We start from the raw sequence: 15,429 nt of genomic DNA, 5'->3' as shown, positions 1-15,429 counted from the left end.
TTCCAGCCCAGCGTTTCTCATGATGTACTCTGTATATAAGTTAAATAAGCAGGGTGACAGTATACAGCCTTGACGTACTCCTTTTCCTATTTGGAACCAGTCTGTTGTTCCATGTCCAGTTCTAACTGTTCCTTCCTGCCCTGCATACAGGTTTCTCAAGAGGCAGGTCAGGTGGTCTGGTATTCCCATCTCTTTCAGAATTTTCCACAGTTTATTGTGATCCACACAGTCCAAGGCTTTGGTATAGTCAATAAAGCAGAAATAGATGTTTTTCTGGAACTCTCTTGCTTTTTTGATGATCCAGCAGATGTTGGCAATTTGATCTCTGGTTCCTCTGCCTTTTCTAAAACCAGCTTGAACTTCTGGAAGTTCACGGTTCACATATTGCTCAAGCTTGGCTTTGAGAATTTTGAGCATCATTTTACTAGCGTGTGAAATGAGTGCAATTGTTCGGTAGTTTGAGCACTCTTTGGCATTGCCTTTCTTTGGGATTGGAATGAAAACTGACCTTTTCCAGTCCTGTGGCCACTGCTGAGTTTTCCAAATTTGCTGGCATATTGAGCGCAGCACTTTCACAGCATCATCTTCCAGGATTTGAAATAGCTCAACTGGAATTTCCACCACCTCCACTAGCTTTGTTCGTAGTGATGCTTCCTAAGGCCCACTTGACTTCACATTCCAGGTTGTCTGGCTCTAGGTGAGTGATCTAGGCTGTGCTTTGCTGGAGCAACCATGAAGAGATACTCACGTCCAAGGTATGAGAAACCTAAGTAAGACAGTAGGTGTTGCGAGAGGCATCAGAGGGCAGACACACGAACCATAATCACAGAAAACTAGTCAGTCTAATCCTACGGACCACAGCCTTGTCTAACTCAATGAAACTGAGACCTATAACAATTTTTAAAAAGTTTCAAAGCAAAGATCCTTCTGGCTGCCTGCCATCCCTGTTCCACGTTCTGGTAACTATACCTTGGAACATGCTCTAAGATTGGGTCTATCCTCTTTAGTCTTCCTCTCTAGTCTTTAGTGTGTCTCCTCTCCCTCTGCCCTTTACTTGGCCACCAGTACAGATTTGATCTTGTGTCTTTGCTGTCTATAACCTTTATGATTTCTCAGTATTCACTGAAGCCTTCCCTCCTATATATCTTGCCATGGATTCATGATCAATCAATTAAAGAATAACTCTTAGCACAGCAAGAGGTGTCCAAGACCTTGTACCAGCCATGTGACTGACTGGTCGATATTTGTACCATATTGGTTGTTAATAGAGCACAAACCTTACTATTAATTGTTAATATTTTTATTATCACCCCTTCTCCTGACCTGACTCTTAATATATTGAAATGATATGTTTTCAGTATATTGAAATGATACATATCATTGAGTACACTGAAATTATCTACAAATTTTCCCTGTGAACTAACATTTGTCACATTTAGGAGCTGTTTCTTGTTCATTTATATGTGTCCTGTATCTATCACATAACAGGCGCTTACATGTTGATTGACTTAATCATCAAATTAGCCCTGGAGGAGGAAATGGCAACCCACTCCAATATTCTTGCCTGGAGACTCTCATGGACAGAGGAGCCTGGCAGGCTGCAGTCTACAGGGTCACACAGAGTTGGACATGGTTGAAGTGTCTTCACATGCACACATGCAAGCACACTGTCAAGGACTTCTCTGGTGGCTCAGATGGTAAAGAATCAGCCCACAGTGCAGGAGACCCCTGGTTTGATCCCTGGGTCAGTCTTGAGTCAGGAAGATTCCTAGAGAAGGGAATGACAACCCATTCTAGTATTCTTGCCTGGAGAATTTCATGGACAGAGGAGCCTGGTGGGCTACAGTCCATGGGGTCATAAAGAGTTAGACATGACTGAGTGACTTAACACTTTCACTAAGCACATTATCCGTAGCACACAGCCATCCCTCAAAACTGTATTTCCAATTTATAAACAATTCAATAGCTAAATATTTTGGGTATAGTCCACAAGTTACATGTAGTAGAGCTAGGGTTGAACCCAGATCTGTCTGACTCCAAAGCCCGTGACTTTTTCTAATGCTTCAGAGCACTTCTTTGAAACAGGGATTTATTGAATCCTTTAAAACTATTTAATTAACACTGTAACAATAACAAAATTCACTAATCAGAACTGTCTAGCTAGTAAATTTAGCAACTAGTTCATTTGTTTACATAAAATAAAATAGCTGGAATATATTTAGATATAATTAATTTGATAGGCAAAATTAATATAAGTAAAAGATAATATCCTCTTAATAGTAATACTTGACCCACTTAAAAGTTAGTATCACTTTTGCTTCAAAGCTTCATGTCAATTATGCTTCAAAGCTATCATGTCAATTCATTGTTAGAGATATATGGGACTAATTCACAGTGGTGGTAACGAATAGAAGTTACGCATTTAAGTTGCAGTGTGATAAGATGAGCATATACCCTTAAGGATTATTCTATACTAGAATAGTAATGTTTGGAATCTTCATACCTTATGTAAAGGTATGTGGACCATAAGTCTTTTATGAGGAGAAGATACACATGCTCTCACATTTATGTTTATATATTTATTTCCAATTGCTGTTAAAGCAGGATAAATTTCACCTGGGACTCATTTTGTTGCTATCTTTAACTTTATCCATGCTAGAAATGGTATCTTTTAAAAGTGCTGATTATACTAGAGAATATCTCTGGTAGGTTACAACAAAAGAAAACAAAATCCCCAAACGTCTTGTGATCCAGTATCTGAAAAAGATTGCTAGGTTGATCTGTATCTAATCCACCCTTCATTTTTTGTTTTTTGCTTTGCTCAGTTACAGCATTAATATATAATTCTTAGCTTCTGGTTAAGACTTATGTTACTTGGTCTTTTATGTAATATAAATTCTTATTATAATGTATAAGAATGTAAGAAGTATTACGGGTTCAGAATCTCACTTTAAAAAAAATAGATGAATAGGAAAACAAAGATAGCAAGTGATAGTTTTTCCTCCAGAAATCTCTCTCCACCTCTCCCTCTTTTTTCCTTCAAAAAAGATAGTTTGTTGTTTACACTTATTTTAAAAGAAGGTATCCACACTTTAAAAATAAACAGAATCCCAGAATCTTAAAGCCTTTTTTTAAAAGTAAACTTTTTAATTGGAAATAATTTTAGATTTACTAGAGGCTTTAAAATTCTTTATAAAAATTTTATGTGAATGGTATGCCAAATTTTTCTGAATTGAGCTCATAGTGCCAAGGCCAGATGCATGACTCTTAAATGTAACTGTCATGGGAGTTAAGAAGTTGCTACTTTGAAAACAATGAGAAAACAGTAAAAGACTTTCACTCGATTAAGTTCATTCCGGAGGCAACGATGTTAATTTAACAGACTCTGAGACACCATTTATGTTTTGGGGGGAATTTTAGCTCTCTGGGTGTAATTAAGGAAACAATTACTAGTTATATGCAAGAATTCTGGATGAATTAAGAATTAATTAGGAAACAACCTTAAACTTGGCATCGACTCTGTATTTGGTTCTAGTTCTGAATGGTTTCTGCATAATTTAAAAAAAACGAAAGTAGCACTAGCCACTATTGGGTGTTCCTAATGAAATAAAAATTAATGAAGTGATTTTACTGTGTATAAACCATACCATTGAAAGATAAACTATGTGTAGTAGTAAGTACATGTAGTATTTGAGTTTTAAAAAACCCAAGAAGGAGTTTGGTAAACAAAAAGTTCTTTGTGACTTTTGAAGGAAATGACAAAGATAAAAGATGTAGATCTTAATACCAATGTTATATATATATCATAGAGAAATTTTAAAACCTAAAGTCATGAAAATGTTCACTTTCTTTTAGGATACTAAGTTAAAGTAGCTTCTTGCTGTTACGAAAAACATAGATAAGTTAATTTGCTATTAATTTAAAATATGAACTTTTTTCTTATTAGGTCATGCGCTTAAACCTCAGGTTTCCTCTATCTTTACATCATTTTTGGATGGATTAAAAAAGTTTTATATTACAAAGGTAAGGGTTTTTTAATGCTTAGGATATTGATTAATTTTGTTTCTTGCATTCTCTTCCTTAAACACACCTGTTATGCTTTTCCATGTTGCTGTGTGCATTTCATAATTGTTATTTTTTATGTTGTAATAAATATTTAATCAAGCAACTCAAGTACATGTTCAATTTCAGGAAATATAAACTCTTTCTCAGATTTGAACTGCCTGAAATAACATTGCATTGAATATTTTATGCATACAGTGTTTTTTATAGTTTGAATTTTTTCCTTCATAGTAGATATCTAGAAGTGAAATAAAAGTAGCAGTTTTTTTAAACTTTTGACAGTGGCGATGCACATGTGCCATTTTTTGGTTGCATCCTTGGACATGTGGAATTTTTTCTTTTGTTTTAAGTTTAGTAAATCCAGGGGGAAGATAGTACTTTATTTTAGTTGCTGTTTCTTGAAACTCCAGTGAAACTGACCATTTCCCTGTATTTCCTAGACATAATTTCTTTTGTGAATTAGTTGAATGCGGTTATTTTGCTAGGGGTAGCAGATTTGTGGAGTTTTTGTTTGTTTAAGGGGGGGATGGCTTAGTGCTTTGCTGTGTGTCTTTTGAATAATGAAATTATTAGATGCCTTTTTCATAAATGTTATAAGTAGTTTTTCCAGTCAGATGACTTCTTTTTAATAAGGTTTCTTTTTATTTTTTGGTACAAAATTTTCTAATTTTTATCTTTCCTGTGATTGTTTAATCACTCTTAAACTTAGAAAAAGCCTGCCTTCCTCCAGAACTACGATAAAGGCCACTTCCTTCTCTCTCTCACATTTTTATATTAGGAATTTTAAGAAATATTATCTTTATTACTGTTTGAATTTATTTCAGTTTTATGGTATGAGATGACTAAATTAACCTTCATCTCCTGCTCCCCCCTGATTGTTAACTAGTTGTTATAACATCATTAAGTAACCTATCCCTCCTTTTCTTATGTTGATTTGCCATGTCTAAGACATTTTATTACATACTTATCTAAGAAAATGACATTCTAATGTATTAGATTCTTTTTAATGAGTTTTTGTTCTTGAAAAATTAAGGGAATTTAATTTTGTAGATCTAATTTTCCCTCTTATTTTTCAGAATTTTCCTTGTTATCACCATTATCTACCTGTTCATAATCCTAGAAAAACTTTAGAAACTCTTCATCATTTTAGAAAGCTTATTGATATTTTTTATTAAAATTGCAACAGCAGCAGTTTGTATATTAATTTGAGCAAGAACTGACTGATTTATAATTCTTAGTTTATGTGCTTGGGAATGTATATTTTCCTAACAAAGTTATGTATTTCCTGTTAAGATTATTCTTAGATATGTTGTATTTTTAATTGAAGATGTAAGATTTCCTTTGAAAATACTATTTAGAAAGAAGTTATTGGTGGTATTTAAGGATGCTGTTGGTTTTTTACTTCCCTGCCACCAAACGTCCTCAATATAATGATACTAATTATGTTCTTTCATTTTGGTAGTTTTATTTGATTCTTTGGTACATTTATAATTCTTGCAAGTTATTTCTTGTATTTCCTTACCAATATATCATTGTAATTGACACCTCAGCATACTTTGAAATGAAGCAGTTTTCCATAGTACTGTTCTATTGTAATAACCTAAACAGGTACATTAAGCATTCTTTTTGATTGACCTATAAAATTCCAAAGCTCAAATTTTAAAGAGCTGGTATGTTTGAGCTGAGATCAAAAGAAAAAAAGAGCAAAATGTATTTTGATTTATTGTTTTGTAGGCTTAAACTTATCAGTAATAATAATATTCTTTTGTAGTTTAAAGGATTTGATCCAAATCAGCTAAGTGTCGCTACATTACTGTTTGAGGGGGACCGTGAGAAGGTTCTTCAGCATGAAAAGCAAGTGTATGACATCGCTGCGAAATTTGGGTATGGCTTTAAGTTCATAATGCCAAGAGAAAGTTAAACTGAAATTCTGGTGTCTCCAAGCAATTGTTAATGTACTCTTTTAAATATTAAATTTGTGTTCATAAATGATAGTCAACTTAAAATGTTGTGTTGGTTTGTAGGAAGCTAAATTGGTATGTTGCTCTTACTATTCTAATGATATACATGACATAGTGAATCTTTTATTGTATTTTCTCATTAATGATAATTTTATAACTGTTTGTTGTGCTAAGTGAAGTAGAAAAAAGCTCAGTCATGTTGCTATTTAGTGGTAATAGTATATGTATAAAACATGCTATGTTTTTAAAAGGAAATTGTGTTTAATCAAAACTGTTTGATTAATTATCTGTACTCCACCCCCTGTCACTTACTGTTTTGTGCTAGTATAAAGAAACAGAAAACATTTCACATTTATAACCAACTGAATAATGATTGGGTGGTTTCTGTCTGTCTGTTTGATGGATTATAAGATTGATGGATGAGAACTATAGTGAAAATGCCATTTATCAGGACTACATTTCCTTCCTTTCATTTTTAAGTACATAATAAACTGACAGTTTTCTGGATACCAGTCTTTTTTTTTTTTCCTTCCTAATTTCAGAGGTTAAAATATATCATATACATTATCTTTAATCTGGGTTCTATGTAAATATTTACTTTTATTTCCCCTCCCCTTTTTTTTTGCTCTTCTTTATGAGAACAAATGAACACTTAATTTGGAGCCATGTGTCTTAGAATGCTTTGCTTTTATGTGCTTTCCTCATATATAATATTCAGTCCTTTGTCTTTAGGGTTTTCTGAACTTAGTATTAAAGTGTAGTATTCTTAGAGAGAAAAAGATCTCGGGCTTAATTTTTAGTTTATCTTTGAATTGTGCTTGATTATTGCAAAATAATCTTTCAGTTTTATTTTTGCCCTCTTCTAAAATTGGCTAGTGGAATTATACTTTTTTTAGTAAAAGCTAAAATTCATTAATCTTTCACTGTTTCTTCTCCTTAGTACTTTTTGGGAACTATTGATGTTTTAACCAAATTAGTTAAAAGTACTATAAAAATTTATTTAATGATTGGATGGCTTAGATATCAGGTTAACTCTGAAATTTTTTGAAATGTACATGTACATATTTTTTAGTTTCCAAGTTATGTGGAGTACGTATGCAATTTGATTTGAAAACTTTTTTCTTAAAACCCATGTTATTAGTGAGAAACAATTAAGGAGATTCAAATGAAAACCTGATCACTGTAAGGTTAAATTTGCTTACGTTAATCTTGCTACTTCCCACCCCCACCTCTGTGCACACACACCGAAATTGCACTTTATAGACTATAATTATAATCTCAGTACGGAGTAACCAGCAAATCATTACTAGTTACGTGGCACATATCCTGTTATACTGGGTACAGGATGGTGACAAAAGACCTTTTTGTCCTAATGCACACATAATTTTTATATTATGTCTCTTGGGGCATCACCATTGATGCCTGGTATATACTAGATGCTTGATTAAATATTTGCTGAAAGGATTAATGAAACCAGAATATTTTCCCCTGGCATCTTCTGCTTTTTTTATGCCTGATTACTATGTCACCCTTAAAACAGTGTGTTTTAATCTTCAGGTATTTATCTAAACCGTTTTGTCAGTTTTATTTAATTTGAGCTGTCAGCTGTGGTGAACTGGCTTTTCATGTAATGCCAGTTTTGTTTTTCTCATATAACATCAGCCATTTACAGCTTAACAGTAAGAGTGAATCTTAAGATGATTCAGCTCTCTTTATATACTGATAGTGAGACCCAGCAGAGAAGGCAGTGGCACCCCACTCCAGTTCTCTTGCCTGGAAAATCCCATGGACGGAGGAGCCTGGTGGGCTGCTGTCTATGGGGTCACACAGAGTTGGACACGGCTGAAGCAACTTAGCAGCAGCAGCAGCAGCAGCAGTGAGACCCAGAACTACTGATTTAATTGCAGCAATTTGTTTATACTAAAAAGAATTTGTATCAAATTCATCCATTAAAAATAGATTATAGTAAATGAGATATCTATTTAAAGCAATGGTAAAGGGAGTGTAGTTTTTTTGTTACTGTTATTTGTGACTTCTTAATTATGTTTTGTAATTAGTTTTGTAGTATACTTTCATCTGGTGCCCTTCATTTAGATGAAGAAGTCTGTATTGAATAACTCTGTGCTATCTCTAGGCAGATGACTTAGGGCTCTTTTGATTTTTTGATACTTACATCTTCATGTGGTTTTCTAGTAGAAGTCCTGGTTTTTCCCTAGTTTTCTCTAGGCACTAGTTCTTTGTTTCAGCCACTGAAGATTCAAGCATATTTTTATTTAAGATGCTACCCTGCCAACTCCTATTCCTTAATCATTTCTCCTACATGATTAGCTGAAGGAAAGCATCACTAAGTTTCTCTCTAATGAAGTTTTCATAAGTTAGTTTAGCTTACATATTTTGTTTTGAATTAGGGCATTGTTAATCTGTACTTTGTTTTCTGTTCTTTTGTTTCATCCTCTGTTTCTACCACAGTTGAGAACTTTTTTGTGTATTATCTTAGCAGTTTACCTTTTTGCTTTCCACTCCCACCCAAACACTGTTAAATACCTTTGAACACGTATGATCCAACAGAATATAATAGCAAATGTTGAATAATCGTACTCTGGTTGTTTATCTATGTTTGCTGGTAACATATTTTAAATTCTATAAAAACTAAGCAGAATAAACATTGCCTGTCACCAACCGTGACAGATGTGTTGACATATAGCATAGAACTTAAGGTAATATATTACTATTTTTAAAGGGTTATACTTAAAGTGTGACTTTTAAAGTGCTTAAGTTGTTTGACGTAATTTAACGTGAGTGATTAGGTTCACCAGATGGCTCTTTTATGTAAAAAAAATTGTCTCACTCCTCTTTCAGTAGTCTTCCTAGTCCTTCATGAAACAGCGTTAAATTTGTTTAAGACCCTTGTTAATTGATATTTAAAATTTCTGGTAGAGGGGTAAGAAGTAGGGGATGGATAACATAAGGCAGTTGAAATTAAGTATAGTTTTTTGAAATGGCTGCAAAAGTGGCAAGTTACAAGCATTTAATCTAAGCCCTACTATGGTTTACATATTGTATCTTAAATAATTCTGGCTGGTAAGATACTTTATCTTAAAGTAATTCTGAAAGCCTTTAAAAAAAAATAGAGCTTCCAAAAAGCTAAATTTGTAGGGAAACCTGTTATTCAGAAAAGCAAAGCCAGAGCAGCTTTTCTTTGCAGAGGTTTATGAATTTAGGATGGACATCTAGTTTTTTCCTATTTTAGATTAAAAAAAAAAAAAAGCATATTTCTGTACTTTGTTGTACTAGATTCCAAGTGAAACAGGTTCTTTTTTCCCTTTGTCAGATTTAGAAGAGGATCTAAAGAAAAATAGCTTTGACCTGGGACTGCAAAGTTGAACTCTTTCTCATCTTGATATATGTGGATGCTATATTTTATATCAGTAGGCCAGATATTAAAATGATAGACAGGTCTGCTAAATGTTTATACCTGTTACTTCTCACCAAGTACATACTCAGAATGCAGCTTCTCAAAGATTCCCAGCAATGATCTCTTGCACCCTTTCTTAGTCTTCACTCTCCTTTACGTGAACTGTGTTTCCTCTATCAATAGGGTTTTTCCTCTCTTGGAGTCAGTGTCTGACTCCAGTTCGTATCTACCTGAGGTATGGGTTCGTCTGTTTTTGTTTTTTTTTTTTTTTTAATTTGTCATGATTTTATTAAATGTATATACATTTTGAATATTGTTTATCCTGTTATTTTTCCCACAGTTTTGATAACTTCATGATATATGCTTATTGTTTAAAAAGTGAACAGAGAAAATTGCAGAGAAAAAGTAATAATCACTTAAAAATCTTCTCTTTAATGGCCACCGTCATTATCATTTCAGTGAGTGAATTTCCAAGGAGCACTTAATCTTTCTCTTTGCCAGTGATTTTTGTTGTCGAAACTATCATGTAGTAAGTTTACAGATGTACTGGTATCTACTTCTGTATTTCTTTTGATCCTGGTTACATATGCTGCACTGTTCAAGTGTTGTTGCTCAGTCAAGTCCAGCTCTTTGTGACTCCATAGACTGTAGCCTGCCAGGCTCCTCCCTCCGTGGGGTTTTCCAGCCAAGAGTACTGGAGTTGGTTGCCATTTCCTTCTCTGGGTTCATCTGTTTTTTTCCAAGCACTTGCCACAGCAATTTTCTGACTAGTTTCCTTTTTGTTTTGGAACTTTATTTGACTCCCTACCCCCACCTCATATCCATACGCATCCAACCCAGAACTGTCTTCTGTTTCTCCTTACTTTTCAATCTCAGCTGCTTGATGTAAATTGTTTTCCTTGCTCATTAACATTCTACTAACAAACACCTCCCCTTCGTTTCTTTATACCCTGTTCCCATGTAGTTCTAGATTGGAGGTGTTCCTATTAAGTCTTTACTACTTCTTCTGGATGATACTAATTTATGTGTATCCAACTATAATACTGGCATATCTGATCATAGGCAATATGTCCTAGCTTACAAGTGTCTTACAGTATTTCCTCAGGAGATGTGGGTTTGATCCCTAGGTCCGAAAGATCTCTTGGAGGCATATGTGCTTAATCACTCAGTCGTGTCGGACTCTTTATGAACCCATGGACTGTAGCCCTCCAGGTTCCTCTGTCCATGGGATTCTCCAGGCAAGAATGCTGGAGTGGGTTGCCATTTCCTTCTCCAGGGGATCTTCCTGACCCAGGGATTGAACCCGGGTCTCCTACATTGCAGGCAGATTCTTTACCATCTGAGTTACCATGGAGGCCCTTTTGCCTGGAGAATCCCATAGACAGAGGAGCCAGGCAGGCTACAGTCCATAGGATCACTAAGAGTCAGACTTGACTGAAGTAACTTAGCATGCATGCACGCATGCACGTTTGTATAGAACAAAGGTACATATGCATTGTATTATTTACTTACTGCCTACTGCCAACTTCAGGCAAAACATTGAGGGGAAGAAAGGAAGAAAGGAAGGCATTAATTGAATTCATAAGAGAAATGAGAAGAGGCTCAAAACCTGAGTCTTAAGCAATACCTCGGTTAAGGGCTCAGCATCCTGAGACCAAGAAGGTGCAGCTAGTGTATTGAGAGTGGAAGTCGCTTCAGTTGCGTCTGACTCTTGGCGACCCCATGGACTGTAGCCCTCCAGGCTCCTCTGTCCATGGAATTCTCCAGGCAAGAATACTGGAATGGGTAGCCATTCCTTCTCCAGGGGATCTTCCCAACCCAGGGATCGAACCCAGGTCTCCTACCTTGCAGGTGGATTCTTGATCATCTGAGCCATCAGGGAATCTCCTAGTGTATTGAGAAGAGAGACATGAAAGTTAACCCTCAGTCATGGCCCAAGAAAGCCACAAGAAAAGATATTTTTCCTGTTCATTTTTATTGAGGGATTTTTAGTGGGTGCTTGGAGGGTTTGGAGTAAGTTTTGTTTAGTTGACTGAAACTACTTAAATTTTAATTTCTGCTTAATGGTAGAAAAAAGCAAAATCAAAGACTGTATTGAAGGTAGTAGAAATCAGTCTTTCCTAGTCTTTTAAAATTAGAATGACTTTAACATTTTACTTGGACTGAAATATACATTATATGGGATTAATTCTAACTGATCACCAAGTACATCCGCTATGTATAAAATTACTTTCCAGTTGAAATGGATATGTTCATACTATTGCTCTTGTACCTATCTGTATGATGCTTCATAAATTTTAATATATCTGTATGTTTTGTCTGTCTTTTAAATGATAAGTCCCATAAAGTAAACACCATGTCTAATATTCCAGATGCTATATGCTCAAGTATTCAAGAAACTTCTTGGTGTTAGAAGATAGTAGTCATTCATTGCAAATCTTTATATATGAATAAGACTATAATACATGAATATACAGATTAGAATATGAGTTAAATAGTATTTTAAGTATCTTGTCCTTGTGAAGATTATTTAAGCTTATTTCTCATGGCTGAGTCTCTGTTCTTTTTACAGTCTGAATAGAATTGGTTGAGTTTATATCACTCAGGTTTACTAGTTTGGTGGCTATAAAAGTTTAAAATTAATTACCAAACTGAATATTAAAAATTCTTTTGTCCAAGCCTGTTCTCTTGATAGCACATTTATACCTTTATGATAAATGAGATTGAAATTAAAATGAGATGTAATGTAATATGTGTTAACCTTATAAGCAGTTATCTTGAGGTATTGATCAGTTTGGCTAGTAATATTTATTTTGAATAGTTCATGTGAAATATATTTAATTACAGGGGATTGGCAGCTGGGGAAGATAATGGACAGAGAGGTTATTTGTTGACCTATGTCATTGCATACATTCGAGTAAGTTATCTCATATTTCTCTTGTCTTTTTATGTTGCAAACAATACATTTTCTTATTTTAAGTGAATAAAATTTTCTTTATTTTCTTAAATTTTAACCTATTGTAACTTAACATGAGTCTGTGATTTTTCTACTTTATAAAGTTTTCTTTCATACCTTTGCACTTCTGTGGTGGCTTATGACTCTTTCCAGTTTTGATATTAGAACAGAATTGTACTCTGGGTAAAAAATTTAGTATTATAAGTTACTTATTATATAAGCAATATATTTTATATACTATAAAACATATTTTCCTAGCTGAGATGGGTCCAGATGTTTTATCTATTTAGTCACTACAAAGAGAAACACTCTATTCTTGAGTTTATTTTTAAAGAAAAGTTGATTTGAAGAAGATGTCTTTTCCTTTCTCTAGTCCCCTCTGCCCGTGACTTCCCTATCTCCCTGCTCCATTGATCCTAATGATCACTTTTTGGTATTGGTCAATTTGCTGTTTATTTAGGCACTAAAATCTATCCTGCTGGTGTTCTCTGTGTACACACAGGCAGTTCCTGGGTAGAGACTGCATTTATTAGAGAAATATTTGAGTACCTACCATGTTTAGGCACTCCACCTGGTGCCAAAGGCACAGAGGAAAACAAGACAAAGTTTCTGTCCTCCTGGAGGTTGTATCTTGGACTTGGGACCACTTTCCCATACTCTTTTGATGTAGATTGTAAAGAGTCCAGAAGGTTAAATTAGAAACACGAAGTACTTACTAACAATGAACAAGAAATACTACTGATATTATGGACTTCTGCATCTTTTATAATTCCTTGATTTTTGTGTGTGTGTCTTAACAGGATTTGGGTTTGGAATACTATATATTAGGAGAATCTTTTGAGACTTCTGCTCCTTGGGACAGGTAAAATGAAACAAAATGCCTGATATTATTAAAATATGCTGTACAAGTTGCTAGACTAATTTATCTTTGTGTGTGAATATGTAAACTTCTAAAATTTTGTAAAGAAGCATTGAAAAAAGGTAATCACTTTTATTTAAATTAGTATCTTCATCAGAATGTCATATTTGCAAGCCATTTAAAAAATGTTAGATTTGCTCATGCCCCGTAGAAGGACGGTATTACTGAAATTTAAATTTTAAAGAATTTTATTGAACACTAAATGTCATTGTGTGGTTTGACTTAGCTTTGATTTAAATTCTTAAATGGTTAATATGCTTAAATGTTCTCTAGAAAGTCTCCCCAAAATACAGCCTCCTATTGTAACATATCATTTAGCTTTTGATATTTGTATGTGTACTATTAAGCAAGATCTTAACTGGAATTTAAGTGATTTCTGAAAGAAATCCAATTTTAAGAAACTGTAATTTCTGTTTTAAAATTACATACATGTATACATACAAATATTGGTTAGGGAAATATAATAAATGCTGATTAGGAAATGTGAAATGGCTTTATTAAAAATAGACCTATGAGTTAACTCATTCAGTAAATAGGAAATTCTTGAAATTGTCAGTACATTTTTATTCTAGGTACATTTTACTTTTTCTTTATAAAATTTACTATTTTAAATCTGTAATAAAGCATATAAGATCCAACAGATCCCACTGAACACACCTGTTAGGAGTTACCTACCTTAACATTTTTGTTCGACCTTAACCTCATTTTTTTTCCTCCCCCAGAAAAGTTTTTACTTTTCTACATTGTCTTCATCTACTATGAGTTTTGACTTCAGTGTATTGATGCTAATACTCCATGCACCATAAGATAGTAATCAAATTTAGAGTATCAGTCTGTTAAATTCATAGCATTCAGTTTTGGATGCTAAATATTAATAGGGGGAATAAATCTTATAAATAAAAAGAATTATCACCTCATCCACATCTGACACTTTTGAACAGCAGATATAGTTTAGGAGCTGTTCATAGTTGTCTCAGAGACCACTTTAGTCTTTAATACTTTTCCTTACTGGGGAAAATGGGTTAGTGTAGTATTACTTCTTCAGTATTATGAATTTCCTTGTCATCAATTCCTGCTAACTGATGATTTCCCTTTTGTCTTTAAACTCTTCCAACTGTGGAAACTGATCATGCACTCTCTCTTCATTTTTCTTTATCCTTTGCTTGTATATTCTGACATATTTTTTCAACTCACTGACTATTATCTGTTTTATACAGGGCTACATACTTGATTAGTTTTCATTTACAACAATGTCTTCAGCTAAAGTATTAATAAATAAAACTAAGGGAAAACAGCTGTATTCCTGACTTAAAATTTACTTGTTACCATTTAGTAACTTACTTTCTCTTAAACCTTTAGCTAGGTAGAGACCATATTTAGCAGCAAACCGTGGGATTGGGGTCTTCAACCCTCCCTCACACATTATTAGATTGCTTGGCCTTTTTGTGCATAAATCTCTTAAGAGATTATGGGTCTTACTAGTTTTTATGCGTTCCTCTGTTGCCTTAGCACAGTGACTGCACCTGTTAGGTGCTCAGTGTGTATTCTGTATAAAGTCCTGTGAATGAACTCTGGAACAGTGTAAGAATGTAGCCTATAAAAATAGCTGCTTAAGAGATCCAAGTTGGAGATTAGAAGATTTTAGAGATACCAGCTTGAGATTTGTGATTAAAACCAAAGGAGAAGATACAATTTCAGGCAAATGAATGAAAGAAAAAAGAAGGCCTGAGAAAGAACTCCAGGGAACTCCAGCATTGAAGGGATACAAACAAAGATTCATTTAAGTCATCCAAATAAGAGTTAACAAAGGAAATTAAGGATTACAGTCTAGAAGATCTGGAGGAAAACTACTGCTGTGAGAGGAGCCAAGGGAAATTTTGTTCAATGAAGAAATGGTCAGTAGTGTTAAATTAGCTAATAAGGTCAGGTAAGAATTTAAAGGCAATGCCAAAGAATGCTCAGACTACCGCACAATTGCAGTCATCTCACAGGCTAGTAAAGTAATGTTCAAAATTCTCCAAGCCAGGCTTCAGCAATACGTGAACCGTGAACTTCCAGATGTTCAAGCTGGTTTTAGAAAAGTCAGAGGAACCAGAGACCAAATTGCCAACATCTG

At 34.3% G+C, this 15,429-nt stretch overlaps 1 protein-coding gene across 1 annotated transcript in view; it reads left to right on the top strand.

The window, feature by feature from the left end:
- Positions 1–15,429, top strand: part of AGPS (alkylglycerone phosphate synthase) — a 130,361-nt gene that overhangs the window by 85,016 nt on the left and 29,916 nt on the right. Inside the window, 4 exon segments of the mRNA XM_010859774.1 lie at positions 3,947–4,023; positions 5,834–5,946; positions 12,286–12,355; positions 13,195–13,256. Of these exon segments, the coding sequence (XP_010858076.1) occupies positions 3,947–4,023; positions 5,834–5,946; positions 12,286–12,355; positions 13,195–13,256 (322 nt within the window).

Source organism: Bison bison, unplaced genomic scaffold, assembly GCF_000754665.1.
Source record: "Bison bison bison isolate TAMUID 2011002044 unplaced genomic scaffold, Bison_UMD1.0 scf7180017864460, whole genome shotgun sequence".
In the NCBI taxonomy this organism is placed as follows: Eukaryota; Metazoa; Chordata; class Mammalia; order Artiodactyla; family Bovidae; genus Bison; species Bison bison.
This window is presented reverse-complemented; position numbering and strand designations above follow the sequence as displayed.